Here is a 20003-nt window from a genome sequence, read left to right as displayed (position 1 = left end):
TTTTCTCCTTAAGGATTGCAAATTTGTGGAATACTTTAGATTAGATTACTTACATTGTGGAAATAGGCCCTTCGGCCCAACAAGCCCACACCGACCCGCCGAAGCGCAACCCACCCATACCCCTACATTTACCCCTTACCTAACACTACAGGCAATTTAACATGGCCAATTCACCTGACCCGCACATCTTTGGACTGTGGGAGGAAACCGGAGCACCCGGAGGAAACCCACGCAGACACGGGGAGAACGTGCAAACTCCACACAGTCAGTCGCCTGAGTCGGGAATTGAACCCGGGTCTCAGGCGCTGTGAGGCAGCAGTGCTAACCACTGTGCCACCGTGCCGCCCACTTTTTGAAGGAGTTTCAGGAATTCTTGATTATCAACTCGGGCACGGCTAGGAGTCCGTCCATGCTATGGGAGACTGCTAAGGCCTTTGCTAGGGGATTAGCTATTTCCTATTCGGCTAGCTCGAAGCGACAGAAGGAGGAACAGTAGCGTCTACTTGAGACGCGGTCGAAAGCTGTGGAGGCAGCGCTTTTTGCGTGGCCTTTGGTGACTAAGCTACAGCGAATCACGGCCCTTCGGGCTGCCTTGAATTCAATACTGACACAAAACGCAAAGAAAGAACTTGCTTCTGCTAGACAGAGGCTGTTTGAATATGGGGATAGGCCAGGGAAGTATTTAGCATACCTGACTAGGAAAAAGCATGCTCCCCAATCCATTACTGCAATTAGAGACAGCGCCGGGGTTCTTACATATGATGCTAAAAAGATTAATGAGGTTTTTCAGAGCTTTTACTCTGAATTGTATCGGTCTGAAGGTTGCAAAGACAGGAGTGCTAAAATGGAGACCTTTTAAGAACCTGGACCTCCCAGGGGTAAGCTTGGAACAGGCCTCTCTCCTTAATGCCCCCTTGACAGTTCAGGAAATACAGGAGGCAGCTAGGCAACTTCAGAATGGGAAAGCGCCTGGCCCTGATGGTCTCCCGGGTGAGTTTTATAAGGAGTTTATTGGGATTCTGTCAGGGCCGATGTTGGAGATGTACAATCACTCCTTGGAATGTGGTCCAAGTTTGTCAGCAACAATCGATTCAGGGGTTGGTGATTTGACCAGGTGGAATGGCCATATCTTTATGTCTTAGAACAGTTCGGGTTGGGTGGAGGTTTTATATCACCACCCTCTGTCCGCTGTCATCACCAATGGGGTGAAGTCTGGGAATTTTACAATTGGTAAGGATAGTCGACAAGGCTGCCCCCTCTCACCATTGTTGTTTATGTTGGTGATAGAGCCGCTGGCAGAGGTTATTCGTCAGACCGTCCCCATAACCGTTCCAGAAGTGGAATCGAGGGCACACAAGATTACATTGTATGCGGATGATGTCCTTCTGTTTTTATCGAACCCGATCACCTCTGTACCCCATTTGATACAATGTATCAATTCATTTGGGGCTGTTTCAGGATATAAGATTAACTTTGCAAAATTAAGGATGTGCCAGAAGTTGAAGGTGGCTCTAAGTTCCCTTTGAAGTGGTCACGGGCAGGGTTCCGGCACCTATGCATTTTTACTACCCCCAAGTTTGATCTGTTATTTTGGACTAACTTTGCTCATTTGCTGGACAATATTAGGCGAGATCTCCAGAGATGGAAGGCTCTTCCAATTTCATGGCTGGGCTGAATATCTCTCATTAAGGTGAATGTTCTTCCTTGTTTGCTTTATCCCATGCGTATGCTCCCTATACTGTTTCCCAGGTCAACGCTACGGAAGCTTATGGGTGGTTTGATTCCTTTGGCAACGTGGGCACCCCCTCATCAAACTTACTAAATTGCAGTTGCCTCAAGGAGGGGGAGGAGTTGATTTTCCAGACATCAGAAGGGAAATCAGTTGAGTTCCCTGCTGTCCTTTGTCTGCGATTGGGTTGGTAACGATCCAAACTCAATATGGCTGGATATTGAGGCCTCCCAAGCAAAGTGCCCTCTTATTAATCTATTGTTCATGGATAAGATGAGGACAGTTATGGACCACTGCTGGAACCCCATTGTCATTAGTACAGTCAAGGCATGGAGAGCGATATGTCAGAGTGAGGGTTGTTTATCCAAGACTTTGCAACTTACACCTATAATTGGCGCCAGGGTTCCGACCAGGGATAATGGACTCAGGGTTCAAACTATGGGCAGCGAGAGGAGTTTCTAGTTTGGGAGACTTGTTTGAGGGGGAGGTTGTGATGCCTTTTGAGCAACTGAGCCGCAAATACGGGTTGTCCAGCAGAGACCTTTGCCATTTTTTTTCAGGTTAGGGATTTCACCCAGAAGAAGACTACGCTTCTCACAAAGTCCTATAAGCCCAATACAGAGAGGATGTTGCTATGCTCCACAAGCACCCTTTTGGTTAGTGCCCTCTATCACCTGCTGGGTGGTAGGGCCTGGCAGGATATTAAACAGTTATGAGAGGTCTGGGAGTGGAGATCTCTTCTGAAACATGGGCGAACATATGGGACAATACTCGAAAGATCTCAATCTGTAACAGGACATGCGCTACGCAGTTAAAAGTTCTGCACAAGCTCATCTGGCACCAGACCGTCTGGTGAAGTTTAAAAAAAGGGCATCTTCAGTGTGCCCCAAATGTAAAATAAGTGTAGGTACTCTTACCCATAGCTTCTGGACATGCCACAGGCTCCGTGTTTATTGGAGTGCTGTGGCGGGAGAGATAGGGAGGGTATTGAGGACTGAAGTCAAAGTAGACACGATATCTCTCCTCTTAGGTCTACCGAATTTACCATCTTTAGATGGGCATGGGAAGAAACTATTTAATATTCTTGCACACTATGCACGGAAGAGTATTCTGATGAATTGGGTGTCTGAGAACCCGCTGGGCTTGCTGGAGTGGCAGAAATTAATTATGGAGCACATTCCCTTGGACTTTTTCACAAGCATGGTGCACCACACAACAGACCATTTTTATAAGACATGGCAGCCCTACTTGAGTTATTTGGATATAGATTTAGCAGTTATCTTAACTAGGGCATTTGTTTAACGGGGATGATTAGATTTGTCAAGCCCTGGGCCGTGGAGGGGGTCTCCCAAGTTAATACAGGTATGTATACATTGCTCCCATTCCTTTGTTTGGGAGCCTTGCGCCGAGCATAGATGTTCTGTATTTTGTTTTATTTTTGTTTTTCTTTTTTTTTGGTGTTGCTTTGCACAGTATTAGGGTTTGCTTTGTATTATAGAGTAGGTTAGTAGTTATATTGTAATTTGTGTTTTTTTCTTATACTGGAATTTGTGATTGTTTTCTCAATAATTTTATATGTTTGTAAAATTTAAAAAATTGCTAATAAATATATTTACAAAAAAAACCTTTTGGACCATAACCTAATGTGCGATTTTTAACTTTGTACTCCTGAACATGACATATTTCTTTGTGTGCTACCACCTTTTTGGATCTTTTCAAAGCTCAAATTGTAGTGTAACATCCATTGAAGGGGTCAGAATCAACTACAATCCTGATGAAGGGTTAAGCCTGAAAAGTAGACAGTCTTGCTCCTCGGATGCTGCCTAACTGCTGTGCTTTTTCCAGCACCATACTTTATCAACTCAAGTAGGCTTTATGGCAGGCAGTGAGGTTACTAATTGTGATTGAATATAACTCTGCTACTGATGATCCACTGTGCCCATGGATATCCAATGATAAGTTTCTGGATCTATTTGAAATCTGTCCCATTAAACACAATGGTAGCGTCATGTAATCTGATGGAGGCTATCCTTGGTGTGAAGACTGAACTTCAGATCCATGAAGACTGTTGCAGCTTGCTCCTTCTGATACTGTCATGGACAGTACTGTACATGGACACACCTGTACACATCTATGACAGTACAGTAGTGAGGATGAAGTCAAGCAGATTTCACATTTCATTGTCTGCAGATGTGTTTTACATATTTTTTATTTAAGCCTAATTACTGATATCCCTGAGCATGACATATTTCTTTGTATGCTACTGCTTTTTAAAAAATCTTTTCAAAACTCAGTTGCAGTTGTCGTGTAACTAATCCATTGAAGGGATCAGAATCAACTGCAGTGCTTGGATCAAAATGTTGGCAGCTTCAGTTGAAACAAAAAACTTGGTTAACTGTAAGACTTGTCAAGTGTGGAAATAATATTTGTCCAGCACGACAGCAATTTCTTGTAGCAATGTTAAGTTAATTAATGTTGAGTTTCTTTCTCTCTGTTGAAGGCTCTAATGTCAGGAAGGTAATTTAGACTTGGTGATTTGACAAGGATTATTAAAATCAGGATAGATGGAGGAAACAGTGTGTGAAAATGAATTGACACTGATGCCCTCCATGATCTATCACTTGAGTTTTGATAAGTGTTTGTACTGTAGATCTAAAAATGCTCATCAGAACTGGTTAAGTTTTTGCAATTTTATTTTACTTGTGGAAATATGACTGAAAATGCACAGTATGTAATATTTTATAGCTACAGTTGTTTGTTCTTTCTGAAAATTTCAAAGATAAAACAAAGAGGAATTATTCTCAGTTCCATTATATTGGTAATTTATTAATATATTTAACGACAGAGTGTTGCCATAGCACATAATTTCCTTTTGAGTAATACTAGAAATTGCTTCATACAAAATTCTTAAAAACTCATTTGAACATTTAGGGAGATAAAGCCTTTTGAGGATATACATAGCTTTCTGAGGTAACACATATTTCATTCTGCAATATTAATCCATTATTTATTAAAATGTGCTCTGTACATCTTAGGAAACTTGTTAACTGCTGGATATTTCCTTTTGCAAGTATCATGATCAACTGACACAAATCTTTTCCATTGATTTAGTACAGATCTGCTATTTAAGTCATACAAAGATTAACTGAATACATGCAGTGACATATTTTGGTTACACTGAATACTGAAACCAAAACAGGGAAGCTTTAATTATGAGATTGCTACATGTTCTTTCAGGCGAGAAAATGGAATATCGTGGTGGTTGATTAGTGGTCTTGTTTTGGATTTGATATTTTATCTGTATGAACATTGCTAAGGAAAGATTTAAAGTTGACGCTTATTGATTTATATTTGGCATTTTAAAGAGATATCAAAACACCATTGTTTAATCTGGTGATTTTGGCATAATTGATGGCAAAATGTCAGAAGTTGGAGAATTATGGTAACAAAAGGTTTAGAAGAAGGATATTAACTTGAAGATTAGCAACCAGTGGAAATGAATTTTGAAATTGGCAAAAGGCACTGCTTTGGCTGAGGCTTTAATACTAACATCAGTAGCTGTATGGAGGCTAAAATGTCTGAGAATTGAAACACTAAAAATTGAACAGCCTTGAATTTTGGCCACGGGATTCACAATTTATGGCCTATTTGTGCACGTTCCAAATAAGGTTTACAGCAGCTGCAGACTGGCATCTATGGTCCTGGTACATCCGGAGGAGGTTGAGATGGATAATCATCTTGGCACTTCTGGCTGAAGGCTATTGCATCTGGCCCATATACCCATGAAGATGCTTTTTAAATGCTGTAATTGTACCAGCCACCACTATGTCCTCTGTCAGCTCATTTCATACATGCACTACCCTCTGCATAAAAAAGTTGCCTCTTTAGGCCCTTTTTTAAATCTTTCCCCTCTTACCTTAAACTTACACCATCTAGGTTTGGACTCCACTACCCTGCGGAAAATATCTTGTCTATTCACCCTATCTATGCCATTTATTCTTTTATAAACCTCTGTAAGGTCATCTCCAGCCTCTAGGGAAAATAGCCCCGGCCTATAGGTCAAACCCTCCAACCCTGGCAACATCCTTGTAAATCTTTCCTGAACCACTTCAAGTTTCACGACCTCCTTCCCATTGCAGGGAGACCAGAATTGAATAATAATGGCCTAACCAATGTCCCACACAGCCGCAATATGACCTCTCAACTCTTGTACCCAATGCACTGACCAATAAAGGCAAGCATACCAAATACCACCTTCACTATCTTGTCTACTTACAATTCTACTTTCAAGGGCTATGAACCTGCACTTCAGGTTCAAGGATCCTGAAATACTTCTTTAGTCACTCTTACCAAAGAACAAATAGATTTCACCCTCAGCTCAATAAGATGGCTTTCTTTTCAGAAATCAAAATGATTAACTGGGCACCTTATTGTTAGCTGAGGCACCCGCCAACTCCAGTTCTTCTCATGCAGCTTTGGAACCAATTAAACTAAAACAAAAGTTTCTTGGTTAATGCTGTGCAAAACAGGCCCAGCATGGCTCTACAGTGAAGCAAGTGGACGAGTCATGTGTTTTATAGGACGGTTTGATTTGTTAAAAAGTTACTATCCGCGGTGACCTCTTTCAGGGACTGCAACCATTCAAAATCAAAGTCTTACAAACAATATTAAAAATGAAGCATCTTTGTAACACAACAAATAGTTTCTCTTGTATGATGTAAGTGGAAAGATTTTCTGTGAATTACATTGACTTCAGTTTGATGGAGCTCCTTGATGTGACACTTGATCAAATGTTGATTTAATGTCAAGAATGCTCACGTCTTGAGTTTATGTGATAGAAAAAAAGGTATGGTCAGGTTATGTCAAGAGCTACGTGGCCATGGAAGAGGCACTGAGTGACCTAAACTAAGTGTTTGTGAGCAGGTAATTGCTGCATAGGACCTGCTTGAAAGTCATATTGATGACCCCTTCCATTACTTTGCTAATGGTTTGAGAGTGCACTGGGACAGTAAATAAGCTGGTTGGGTTGGTCTTGCTTTTTTGTTGTTTGAACATGATTAGCAACTTTTCACGTTGTCAGATGTTGGGTCACAGTTGGTTTTATTGTCCAGGCAAAAGGAGGAGAATGTTGGTCAGAGTTTCCAATTATGACGTGGAGGTTATTCCTTTTGTCAGTGAAGGTGGATGCAGATAATGTACTTCAATCTATTTTATTAGATTAGACTATTAGATTAGACTTACAGTGTGGAAACAGGCCCTTCGGCCCAACAAGTCCACACCGACCCGCCGAAGCGCAACCCACCCATACCCCTACATTTACCCCTTTACCTAACACTACGGGCAATTTAGCATGGCCAATTCACCTGACCCGCACATCTTTGGACTGTGGGAGGAAACCGGAGCACCCGGAGGAAACCCACGCAGACACGGGGAGAACGTGCAAACTCCACACAGTCAGTCGCCTGAGTCGGGAATTGAACCCGGGTCTCAGGCGCTGTGAGGCAGCAGTGCAAACCACTGTGCCACTGTGTTAGTTTGTCTTTAATGAAAATACTTTGACAACTGTTTTAGGTAAGATGTTAGAAATTTATTAAAAACATTATTGAAGGGCATTGACATAAGTTCAGTGTAATCGGGCAGAGTCAATATGCTATTTTTGAAAGGGAAATCATGGTCCAACATGACTTAATATGATTTAATAAGAAATTAACACACTCTCGATCTGGGGAACCCTAGTGATTGAACTCTACTTAGAATTCTAGAAGGCATTTGATAAAGTGCTGCACCAGTGGTTACTATGAAAAACAGAAGCTCATATATGTCTGGCTTAATATACTGATTGGCTGAATTTATGCTTCTAGTCTCCCCATCTTAACTCAGTTTGGGTTTGCCACTCTCTCACTCTGAACTAGAAAATGTTTTCAACTCTGCTTCAAAATTCCATTCCTGTCTGCCCATACCTCCTTTCCAAACTCTTCCCATGACTTCCTTGACTTCCTTCTCAATGCTTCTGGTCTGAAGGGGTCCATCAAAGACTACAATAATTTTACTAAAGGCACAAAAGAAATGTATAAATGTCCCACTACACTTCACAAGAGAATGATAAGATGGGAAACTGAAGCCAAAGATCAATTATGAATGTTAGAAGTGTTCTGGCCTGACAGGCGATATGGTCTACTTTAACTCCGGTATCTTATGCTTTTTCATTCTTGCAAATTATTCTCCAGTGCCCACTTTGGGTCATGGCAGCATCACTGAGCTCCAGACCTCATGTTAGCTTTGGCTCAGATATAAATGAAGGAACTGGTTTCAGAAGTAAGTGAGAGTGTCTGCCATTAATGTCAGTATAGCATTTAATTGTGTTTCACATCAAGGGGCCTTAACAAAACTAAAGTTAATGGAAGTTGGGGCAATACTCTCCAGTGTTTGGAACCGGACTTCACATGGAGTAAGATGGGTTGTGATTCTTGAGGGACAGTCATCTCAGTGCCAGGAGCTCCTCAGGGTAGTGTTCTGAGCCCATCGAACTTCATTTGCTTCATCAATGATCTGCCCTCCATCGTAATGGCAGAAGTGGAAAGAACCAAATATGTGTGTGTAGTGTGTAGTACCAGTTGCAAGTCATCAGGTACCGTGGGGCCTGTTCGCAAGGAGCAATACCTGGACATTGTAACCATTGAGAAGTAGCCAGTAACATTCATACACCGAAATGACCATTTCCAACAAGAAAAAAACCTGGTCATCTCCCTTTGGCGTTCAATGATGTTATGAACACATTCCCTCCATCACTATCCTGGGTTATTTGCTATTGACCAGAAACTGAACTGGACCATATGCTCCCCAAAATGCATGTGAGGAATATGATAGAATTCTTCTCTTTACTCTCAAATGGAGTTGCACTTATAGAGGCAAATGAAATACCAAAGACGTTGGTAGACAGCAAAGACAGCAGGTCAGGCAACATCTGTAGAGAGAGAACAATTAAGTTTCCAGTCTGGTATGACTTCTTCAGAGCGGTCCTGCTTGTAGGCCTGCTGAATTTCTCCGGCACTGTCTGTTTTTCCACTCCAGAGTCTCAACACCACCCAGGACAAATACAATCTGCTTGATAGGCTCTCCATCCACCACTTTGAATATTCACTCTTTTCATCAAAGATACAAAATACCATGTATCATATTCCTTTGGAGTGTAGGAACTCACTACGCCTCCAAAAACAGCATCTTCTAATCCCACAACGTCTACTACTGAGAAGGAAATGGGCCACAAACAAACATAAAGGAAGATCATGACCAAAAAATTTTTCTGCAAGTCTCACACCATCCTGATTGAAACTAGATGCCATTTCTTTACTGTTGCTAAGTCAACAACTTGGAACTCCCTTCCTAACAATACTGTGAATGTGCCCATACCAAGTTGATTGCAGCAGTTCAAAAAGACAGCTCACCAATATCTTCTTGATGGTATTTAGGGATTGCTAACAAATGCTGGGCTTGGCAGCAGCACTCTTATCCATTCAATGAATGAAAAATAAAAAAAAATCCCATGGCAATATTTTGAAGTAATTGAGTTTATCCAGTGTAATATGGACAATATTGATTCCTAGCGAGTTTTGCGAAGATTTGGAGCTCAGGTTAAGGTTCTGGATGTAGGTTTGCTCGCTGAGCTGAAAGGTTCATTTTTAGATGTTTCGTCACCAGACTAGGTAACATCATCAGTGAGCCCCCGGATGAAGCACTGATGTTTTCTGCTTTCTATTTATATAAATAAATTCTATTTATTTCCTCCTTATCATGATTTCATATTTCTTGTAAAGTTTCTTCTGGCTAGCCTTTTCAGTCCACAGGAGCTATTTTCAAGTGTTTGTTTTTGCTGGCATATTAGTACATGAAATGTGTTGAATGATTTTCTAATTAAACTTTAGATTAGTGATTTCTTTTATTTGAACAATTCTGTAAATCATTAATTCAAACTATTATTTTCAGATATAAATGATGGCGTGGGAAGGAGATCACCTCTTCGATTATTCCTACTCAGGATATTTCTTGGACACAATACCAGGCGAATTGGAATTACATCAAGCTTTTGGTGACATTGAGGAGAATTTGAAACAGAATGCTGTGTGGTAGGTTGTTCACTATATTGGCAAGCTTTCAGAATCATGTGCTTGTATTTTTAAGATTGACATTTGATTTGCAGTGTGTACATGTTTTATTCGGTAATAATTTGATATGGAATTATGGGCGGCACGGTGGCACAGTGGTTAGCACTGCTGCCTCACAGCGCCAGAGACCCGGGTTCAATTCCCGCCTCAGGCAACTGACTCTGTGGAGTTTGCACGTTCTCCCCATGTCTGTGTGGGTTTCCTCTGGGTGCTTCGGTTTCCTCCCACAGTTCAAAGATGTGTGGGTCAGGTGAATTGGCCATGCCAAATTGCCCATAGTGTTAGGTAGATTGCGCTTTGGCGGGTCGGTGTGGACTTGTTGGGCCGAAGGGCCTGTTTCCACCCTGTAAGTAATCTAATCTAAGTAATCTAATCTAAAAAAATTGTTATTACACACTTCTCTGAAAAATTGCAATTGCATGCAGTGAGAAAGGCCCTCAGCCTAGTAGTGTTGGACTTGGGAAATGCTGCATCAAAATTTCACTGAATTAAATTCAATCTATCTTTTGCCTACCAATTCCCCAAACATTTGGAGGGCCTACACCCTCTTAGGCATGCAACCATTAGACATAAGATATATCCATCAGGCCAAGTCTGCTGTTGGCTGATCTGATGATCCTCAACTCCACTTTCTCGCCTTTTCCCTGTCACCCTTGATTCCATTATCCTCCTTATGTCTAATATTACTTCCAAGTTCTGTGTCCTCTGAAACTTATAAATTGTGCCTTGTACACCCAGGTCTGGATCATGAGCACATGATGAAGTTGGGTCCTAACGCTACCTGACCTTTGGGGAATATCACAATATAACGTTTCCTCCAGTTTGAGAAATAACGTTTTCAATTATTCTGGTTGCTGTTACTCAGCAATTTCATATCTGTGCTGCAATTTTTTTTTCTTTTATTCCATAAGTTTAAACTTTGCTCACAAGCCTTTTATGTGTCACTTTATATAAATTTTCTATTGGAAGTTGAACCTAGCCAAAAGCTCAGGCAAGTTGCTTAAGCTTAATTTGGTCTGAACCACCAGATTAAACTGACTGACTTACAGTTGCTGAACTTAACTTTGCACCCTTTTCAAACAGGTTGCATCATTTGTAATTGTCCAGTTCTTTGTCACCAAAGCTATATCTAAGAACTGTTGCTTTGTGGTTGAGCAATTTCCACTGTTTGTTTTCTTAGTATCTTTGATACTTCTGATTTGGTCCTGGTAGTTTATCAATTTAAGTATAGCCACTCTATCAAATCTTATCAATTTTTAACTCGTTAAGTATGTAAATTAGCTTGGTTACCATAATCCTTCATCGATAATTCAAGATGCTAAATATTCATTTAGTATCTCAGCCATGTCTCTGCCATGAAGTTGCTGAAAGAGGCTATATTTTCATCTTGGAAACATGCAGCTGGAGGTGGCGGTAAAGTGCTTCAGAGCCTGAGATTTTTGTTACTTGGGAGAGGGAACAATGACTGCTTGCTGGAGACAGGCACAAGCAACAATGCCAATTCATGCCTCCCATTCTCTCCCATCATTCTTCTATTTAAAGTCCAGATGCATAACCCTTCAAGTGCTGCAGCTAAGACGAGTCCATTACATTGGTGCTTGAATCTCAGCACTGAAGTCATGACCCAGAGGATAGGAAGTAAATGTACTGGTGGAGAAGAGTGTAGTCCTTTTCCCATCTGACATCCATAGGAGGCCATGCCACCAGACCGAGCCAGGCTGGATACAAATCGCAGTCCAGGTCAATACTTTGTTCTGAATGAAGAGGATGGCCATCAGTGCAGAAAGGTCATGAACTTCAGCTTTCTACAAAGGTATGTGCAACCATCATTTTATTCACACTCACGGGACTACCCATTCACTGTAATTCTGCCACTGTACACACATTGTTGTGGTTCTGTTCGCCGAGCTGAGAATTTGTGTTGCAGACGTTTTGTCCCCTGTCTAGGTGACATCCTCAGTGCTTGGGAGCCTCCTGTGAAGCGCTTCTGTGATCTTTCCTCTGCCATTTGTAGTGTTTGAATCTGCCGCTTCCAGTTGTCAGTTCAAGCTGTCCATTGCAGTGGTCAGTATATTGGGTCCAGGTCGATGTGCTTATTGATTGAATCTGTGGATGAGTGCCATGCCTCGAGGAATTCCCTGGCTGTTCTCTGTTTGGCTTGTACTATAATAGTAGTGTTGTCCCAGTCCATGTACACACATCTACTGCAAAAAATACGGAGGTATGGCATTGAGGGTGAGTTGGAGGTTTGGATTAGGAATTGGCTGGCTGGAAGAAGACAGAGGGTAGTAGTTAATGGTAAAGGTTCATCTTGGAGTGCAGTTACTAGCAGTGTTCTGCAAGGATCTGTTTTGGGACCATTGCTGTTTGTCATTTTTATAAATGACCTGGAGGAGGGGCTAGAAGGTTGGGTGAGCAAGTTTGCGGATGATACGAAAGTCGGTGGAGTTGTTGACAGTGAGGAAGGATGTGGCAGGTTACAGCGGGAGATAGATAAGCTGCAGAGCTGTGAAGAAGGCATATGGCGTACTGGCTTTTATTGGTAGAGGAATTGAGTTCCGGAGTCCTGAGGTCATGTTGCAGTTGTATAACTCTCTGGTGCAGCAGCATCTGGAGTATTGTGTGCAGTTTTGGTCGCCATACTATAGGAAGGATGTGGAGGCACTGGAACGGGTGCAGAGGTGGTTTACCAGGATGTTGCCTGGTTTGGTAGGAAGATCGTATGAGGAAAGGCTGAGGCACTTGGGGCTATTATCATTGGAGAAAAGAAGGTTTAGGGGTGACTTGATAGAGGTGTACAAGATGATTAGGGGTTTAGTTAGGGTTGACCATGAGAACCTTTTTCCACGTATGGAGTCAGCTATTACGAGGGGACATAGCTTTAAATTAAGGGGTGGTAGGTATAGGACAGATGTTAGGGGTAGATTCTTTACTCATCGAGTCGTGAGTTCATGGAATGCCCTGCCAGTAGCAGTGGTGGACTCTCCCTCTTTATGAACATTTAAACGGGCATTGGATAGACATATGGAGGATAGTGGGCTAGTTTAGGTTAGGTGGGCTTGGATCGGCGCAACATCGAGGGCCAAAGGGCCTGTACTGCGCTGTATTTTTCTATGTTCTATGTTCTATCTTACCAAGGTGAATCAACTACATTATGTAAGTTGCACCCACCTCATCTTCCAAAATTACTGACCCATTCCTACTCACTCACTGCGGCATTTCAGTACTACTCATAGTCATGCATCAGCACTAACTGCAGTTTTATCCAGTTCTATTATACTTAGTCCCTTTGTTTATCTCATTGCTGAAAACGTAAGCTCATAACTAGACTGAACGTCTCAAGACTTTGCAAGTTGGGGTAACAGATTCTAGGTTTCTCACTCACAGTGAGAAGAATATTTTGGATTTGGCCTGAGAAAAGCATGACCACTCATGAGAATGGAGAGATCTCAGTAGGTAACCAATCCAGTAAGCTTTGCTGTTGTTCTGTGATGCTATTTCATTAGCATCAGTGCTCACTCATTCTTAATGTTAAAGATGGATAAAAGCTTGTGCACAACTAATTTTCTCTCTTTATTTTACACAGGTAAATGCAGCACCAATGAAGTTTCACAAAGAAACTGGTACTGAAGGCACCCTACTGCATCTCTACTTCAGCGGAAGGTGGAGGGTGCTGAGCGCTCAGAGAATGCATAAATAAGGCTTTCAACCGCATCCTGCACTAACTTAGTGCCCAGTGGAGTGAAAGTCTATTTCTAGGTTAAATGTGGGAGCACAATCTCGTGAGCTCATCATTGACACATTTCACAATTGGTCAAGGTAGAAATGCTCCAGGACTCTTTGCTGAGAGAACAGCTGGAGACCAGACACCTGCTCAGCTCCAGCCAGAATACAGGCCTGTGTTCTCAGCTAATAAATATTTGCCAAATATTTTGTCCATGACAGAATTGATAAATGTGATTGCTGCATAGTCCTGGTGGAGATGAAGTACTGCCTTCATATTAAGAATGCATTCCATTGTGTTGTGTGGCACTATCACTGTGCTAATTGTGACAGACTGCGAACAGATCTAGCAACTCAAGACTGGGCATTCAAGAGGCACAGTGGGCCAACAACAGAATCAGAATTGTGCTCCAGCACAATCTGCACCCTCACAGGCAGGCATACTCCCCATTGAGCCATTACCATGCCAGGGGACCAACTCTAGTTCAGTGGAGAGTGCAGGGCAGCATGCCAGGAGCAGCACCAGCTGTACCTAAAAATGAGTTGTCAACCTGGTGAAGCTGCCAAACAGGATGACTTGCAAGTCAAACAGTATAAGCAACAACTGATAGAGTTAAGGATCCCATAACAAACAGATCAGATCTAAGATGCCACCTTCAGTCATGATGATGGTGGACAATTGGACAACTCATTGGAGGAAGGGGTGGCTCCACAAATATCCCTGAAATAATTCTGCACAGACTGATACGCTATCACTAAGTTACACTTTATTTACACATGCATAGTACTTGACACTAGATTGGCTTTCTCAGACTGAACAGAATCTCTGACATTCCTGTATATATCTGTCAGCAGGACTCCCTTACTGGGCCAGATTAATAGCCTCAATCAGGGAACTCTATGAGGTCCACCTGGCTGAACTGGTTACAATCACTGGAAATCCCATCTTCAGTGATGGAAGAGCCCAGGCCTTCAGTGCAACAATTTTCATTACAACATTACAGATGCCAGTCTTCAGCTTAATTGATTAATTTCACATGATTTCAACAAACAATTGGTGACATTGGACAGTGCAAATTCGATGGGCCCTGATAAAATTTTATGAGTATTACTGAAGACTTGTGTTCCAGAACATGTCTATCCCCTAGCCAAGACTTTGAGAACAGTTAGAACACTGGCATCTACCCAACAATGTGGGAAATTGCCCAGGAATATCCTGTACATAAAAAGTGGGACAACTGGCAGATGTTGTTATGAATTTCAGTGAAGCCTTTAATAAGGTTCCACATGGTACATTAATTAGTAAAGTTAAACCACATGGGATTCAAGATGAGCTTGAGAATTGGATACAAAATTGGCTTGATGGTGGGAGACAGATGATGGTGGTAGAGAGTTGCTTTTTACACAAGAGGCCTGTTCCACAGGGATTGGTACTGAGCCCATTTCAGTTTGTCATGTACGGAAATGATTTACTATGAGAATATAGGAGGCATGGTTAATAAATTTGCAGATGACACCAAAATTGGTGGTAAAGTAGACAGTGAAGAAGATCACCTAAGATTACAAAATGTGGGTGGCACAGTGGTTAGCACTGCTGCCTCACAGCGCCAGAGACCCAGGTTCAATTCCCGCCTCAGGCGATTCTCTGTGTGAAGTTTGCACATTCTCCCAGTGTCTGCGTGGGTTTCCTCCGGGTGCTCCGGTTTCCTCCCACAATCCAAGAATGTGCAGGTTAGCTGGATTGGCCATGCTAAGTTGCCCATAGTGGTAGGTGAAGGAGTAAATGTAGGGGAATGGGTCTGGGTGGGTTGCGCTTCGGCGGGTCGGTGTGGACTTGTTGGGCTGAAGGGCCTGTTTCCACACTAAGTAATCTAATCTAATCTAAGTACTTCATTAATAATTGTGCAAATGTGCTGAGAAGTAACAGATGGGGTTTAGTTTGGATAAATGTGAGGTGTAGCATTTTGGTAAAACAAACAAGGTCAAGACTTATACAATTCATGGGTCGTGTAGAACAGAGGGATCTATGGGTTCAGGTATGCAATTCTTTCAAGTTTGCATTTTGGGTAGACTGTGGTTGAGAAGGTGTTTAGTGCGCTTGCATACATTGCTCAGACCTTTTGAGTTTAGGAGTTGGGATGTCATGTTGAGCTTGTGCAGGATGATGGTGAGGCCTCTGGAGTACTGCGTCCAATTCTGGTCACTCTGCTTTAGGAAAGATATTAAATTGGAGAGGGTTCAGAAATAATTTAGCAGGGTATTGCTGGGAATGGAAGGTGTGAGTTATAAAAATAGGCTGGACAGGCTGGCACCTCTTCTAATTGAGCATAGAAGATTGAGGGGTGTCTTTGTTTAGGTTTTTAAAATTGTGAGGGGCATAGATAAGGTGAGTAGCAACGGTCTTTTCCCTAAACTGGAGGCGTTCAAAACTAGTGAGCATATTTTTCAGGTGAGAGGGGAAAGCTTTAAAAAGGACACGAGGGGCAACATTTTTAGACAGTGATTCATGTATGGAAAGAGCTGTCAGAGGAAGTGGTGGTTGCAGGTACAGTTACTACATTTAAAAGACATTTGGATAAGTACATGAACAAGAAATGTTTAGAGGCATATGGGCCAAACACGGGCAAGTAGGACTGGTTTAGTTTGGGAATATGGTCACTGCGGTTCGATGGAAGAGTCTGTTTCCATGCTCTCTGACTCTATAAATCCACCCCAGCCAATTACCACTCTATCAGTCTACTATCAACTTCAGTAAAGTGACAAGCAGTATTGCTCGCAATAGTTTGCTCAGTGATGCCCAGTTTGGGTTTCGTCAGGACCACTCAGCTCCTGATCTCATTAAGGACTTGGTGTAAACATGGACAAAAGATCTTGAATTCCAGAGGTGAGATCAGAGTGACAGCCTTTGACATCAAGGCTACATTCGACTGAGTGAAGCATCGAGGGGCCTTGGCAAAATTGGAATTAATGGGTATCAAGGGACAGATCCTTCAATAGTTGGAGTCATACCCAGCATATGGACAAATGGTTGTGGTTGTGAGAGGTCAGCTATCTTAGCCTTGGGACATCTCCGCAGGAGTTCCTCAGGGTTGTGACCTGGGCCCAGCTGTTTTCAACTGCTTCATCAATGGTCTTCCCGCAATCATAAGGTTAGAAGTGAGGATATTCGTCGATAATTGCACAGTGTTCAGCACCTTTCCTCAGATACTGAAACAGTCTGTGTTCAAATGCAACAAGATTTGGACAATATCCTGGCTTTGGCTGGCAAGTGGCAAGTAACATTTGTACCACTGAAATGCTAGGCTATGACCATCGCAATAAGAGATCATCTAACTACTGCCCCTTGACATTCAATGGTGTTACCATCGCCGAATCCCTCCCTGTCCATTGGGTTGCCATTAACCAGAAACTCAACTGAACTCACCATGTAAATGCTGTGATTAAAAGAGCAGCTCAGAGGCTCGGAATACTGCGGGAAGTAACTCACCTCCTGACTTCCCAAGGCCTGTTCATTATATTCAAGGCACAATTCACTAGTTTGATGGAATACTCCCCACTTGCCTGTATGGATGCAATTCCAACAACAAGCAAGAAGCTTGATACCATCCAGAAAAAAAAAACAGTCCATTTGATTATCATCACATCCGCCAATATCCACTTCCTCTACCTCTGACACTCAGTAGTAGCAGTGCTATCTACAAGATGAACAACAGAAATTCACCCAAGATCTTCAGCCAGTGCTTTCCAAATACATCCAGGGAGGTTATTTGGGTGGAACTGAGAAATAAGAAAGGGATGATCACCTTATTGGGTTGTATTATAGACTCCCTAATAGTCAGAGGGAAATTGAGAAACAAACTTGAAAGGCGATCTCAGCTATTTGTAAGAACAATAGGGTAGTTATGGTAGGGGATTTTAATTTTCCAAACATCAACTGGGACTGCCATAGTGTTAAGGGTTTAGATGGAGAAGAATTTCTTAGGTGCATACAAGACAATTTTCTGATTCGGTATGTGGATGTACCTACCAGAGAAGGTGCAAAACTTGACCTACTCTTAGGAAATAAGGCAGGGCAGGTGACTGAGGTGTCAGTGGGGGAGCACTTTGGGGCCAGTGACCATAATTCTATTTGTTTTTGAATCGTGATGGAAAAGGATAGACCAAATCTAAAAGTTGAAGCTCTAAATTGGAGAAAGGCAGATTTTGACGGTATTAGGAAAGAACTTTCGAAAGCTGATTGGGGGCAGATTTCGCAGGTAAAGGGGCAACTGGAAAATGGGAAGCCTTCAGAAATGAGATAACAAGAATCCAGAGAAAGTATATTCCTGTCAGGGTGAAAGGGAAGGCTGGTAGATATAGGGAATGCTGAATGACTAAAGAAATTGAGGATTTGGTTCCGAAAAAGAAGGAAGCATATGTCAGGTACAGATAGGATAGATCGAGTGAATCCTTAGAGGAGTATAAAGGAAGTAGGAGTATACTTAAGAGGGAAATCAAGAAGGCAAAAAGGGAATATGAAATAGCGTTGGCAAATAGAATTAAGGAGAATCCAAATGGTTTTTGCAAATATATTAAGGACAAAAGGGTAACTAGGGACAGAATAGGGCCCTTCAAAGATCAGCAAGGCGGCCTTTGTGTGGAGCCACAGAAAATGAGGGAGGTACTAAATGAATATTTTGCATCAGTATTTACTGTGGAAAAGGATAGGGAAGATATAGACTGTAGGGAAATAGATGGTGACATCGTGAAAAATGTCCATATTGCAGAGGAGGAAGTGCTGGATGCCTTGAAATGGTTAAAGGTGGATAAATCCCCAGGAACTGATCAGGTGTACCCGAGAACTCTGTGGGAAGCTAGAGAAGTGATTGCTGGGCCTCTTGCTGAGATATTTGTATCATCGATAGTCACAGGTGAGGTGCTGGAGGACTGGAGGTTGGCAAATGGGGTGCCACTGTTTAAGGAAGGTGGTAAAGGCAAGCCAGGGAACTATAAACTGGTGAGTCTGACCTTGGTGGTGGGCAAGTTGTTGGAGGGAATCCTGAGGTACAGGATGTACATGTATTTGGAAAGGCAAGGACTGGTTAGGGATAGCCAACATGGCTTTGTGCGTGGGAAATCATGTCTCACAAACTTGATTGAGTTTTTTGAAGAAGTAACAAAAAAGATTGATGAGGGCAGAACAGTAGATGTGATCTACATGGACTTCAGTAAGGCATTCGACAAGGTTCCCCCTAGGAGACTGATTAGCAAGGTTAGATCTCCTGGAATACAGGGAGACCTAGCCATTTGGATACAGAACTAGCTCAAAGGTAGAAGACAGAGGGTGGTGGTGGAGGGTTGTTTTTCAGACTGGAGGCCTGTGACCAGTGGAGTGCCACAGGGATCGGTGTTGGGTCCTCTACTTTTTGTCATTTACATAAATGATTTGGATGCGAGCATAAGAGGAACAGTTAGTAAGTTTGCAGGTGACACCAAAATTGGAGGTGTAGTGGACAGCGAAGATTACCTCAGATTACAACAGTATCTTGATCAGATGGGCCAATGGGCTGAGAAGTGGCAGATGGAGTTTAATTCAGATAAATGCGAGGTGCTGCATTTTGGGAAAGCAAATCTTAGCAGGACTTATGCACTTAATGGTAAGGAACTAGGGAGTGTCACTGAACAAAGAGACCTTGGAGTGCAGGTTCCTAGCTCCTTGAAAGTGGAGTCGCAGGTAGATGGGATAGTGAAGAAGATGTTTGGTATACTTTCCTTTATTGGTCAGAGTATTGAGTACAGGAGTTGGGAGGTCATGTTGCAGCTGTACAGGACATTGGTTAGGCCACTGTTGGAATATTGCGTGCAATTCTGGTCTCCTTCCTATTGGAAAGGTGTTGTGAAACCTGAAAGGGTTCAGAAACGATTTACAAGGATGTTGGCAGCGTTGGAGGATTTGAGCTATAGAACAGGCTGGGGCTGTTTTCCCTGGAGCGTCGGAGGCTGAGGTGTGACCTTATAGAGGTTTACAAAATTATGAAGGGCGTGGATAGGATAAATAGACAAAGTCTTTTCCCCGGGGTCAGGGAGTCCAGAACTAGAGGCCATAGGTTTGGGTTGAGAGGGGAAAGATATAAAAGAGACCTAAGGAGCAACTTTTTCACACAGAGGATGGTACGTGTATGGAATAAACTGCCAGAGGATGTGGTGGAGGCTGGTACAATTGCGACAGTTAAGAGGCATTTGGATGGGTATATGAATAGGAAGGATTTGGAGGGATCTGGGCTAGCTACTGGCATGTGGGACTAGATTGGGTTGGGATATCTGGATGGTGTGAACAGGTTGGACCGAAAGGTTTGTTTCCATGCTGTACATCTCTATGACTCTATGACACTTCCATCTTTGCAAAGCTA

General features: G+C 42.5%; 1 protein-coding gene across 4 annotated transcripts in view; it reads left to right on the top strand.

Annotated features, from left to right (window-relative positions):
* The window catches only part of kiaa0825 (KIAA0825 ortholog), a 447094-nt gene that overhangs the window by 12269 nt on the left and 414822 nt on the right, over positions 1 to 20003 (top strand). For all 4 annotated transcript variants that reach the window (XM_060836740.1, XM_060836733.1, XM_060836749.1 and 1 more), the window contains exon 2: positions 9713 to 9852. In XM_060836740.1, coding sequence (XP_060692723.1) covers positions 9719 to 9852 — 134 coding nt within the window. In that variant the 5' untranslated portion in view covers positions 9713 to 9718. The remainder of the gene's footprint in view (positions 1 to 9712; positions 9853 to 20003) is intronic.

The sequence above is a fragment of the Hemiscyllium ocellatum genome, chromosome 2, assembly GCF_020745735.1.
Source record: "Hemiscyllium ocellatum isolate sHemOce1 chromosome 2, sHemOce1.pat.X.cur, whole genome shotgun sequence".
In the NCBI taxonomy this organism is placed as follows: domain Eukaryota; kingdom Metazoa; phylum Chordata; class Chondrichthyes; order Orectolobiformes; family Hemiscylliidae; genus Hemiscyllium; species Hemiscyllium ocellatum.
The sequence above is the reverse complement of the archived record's forward strand: the minus strand, read 5'-3'. Positions and strand labels throughout refer to the sequence as shown.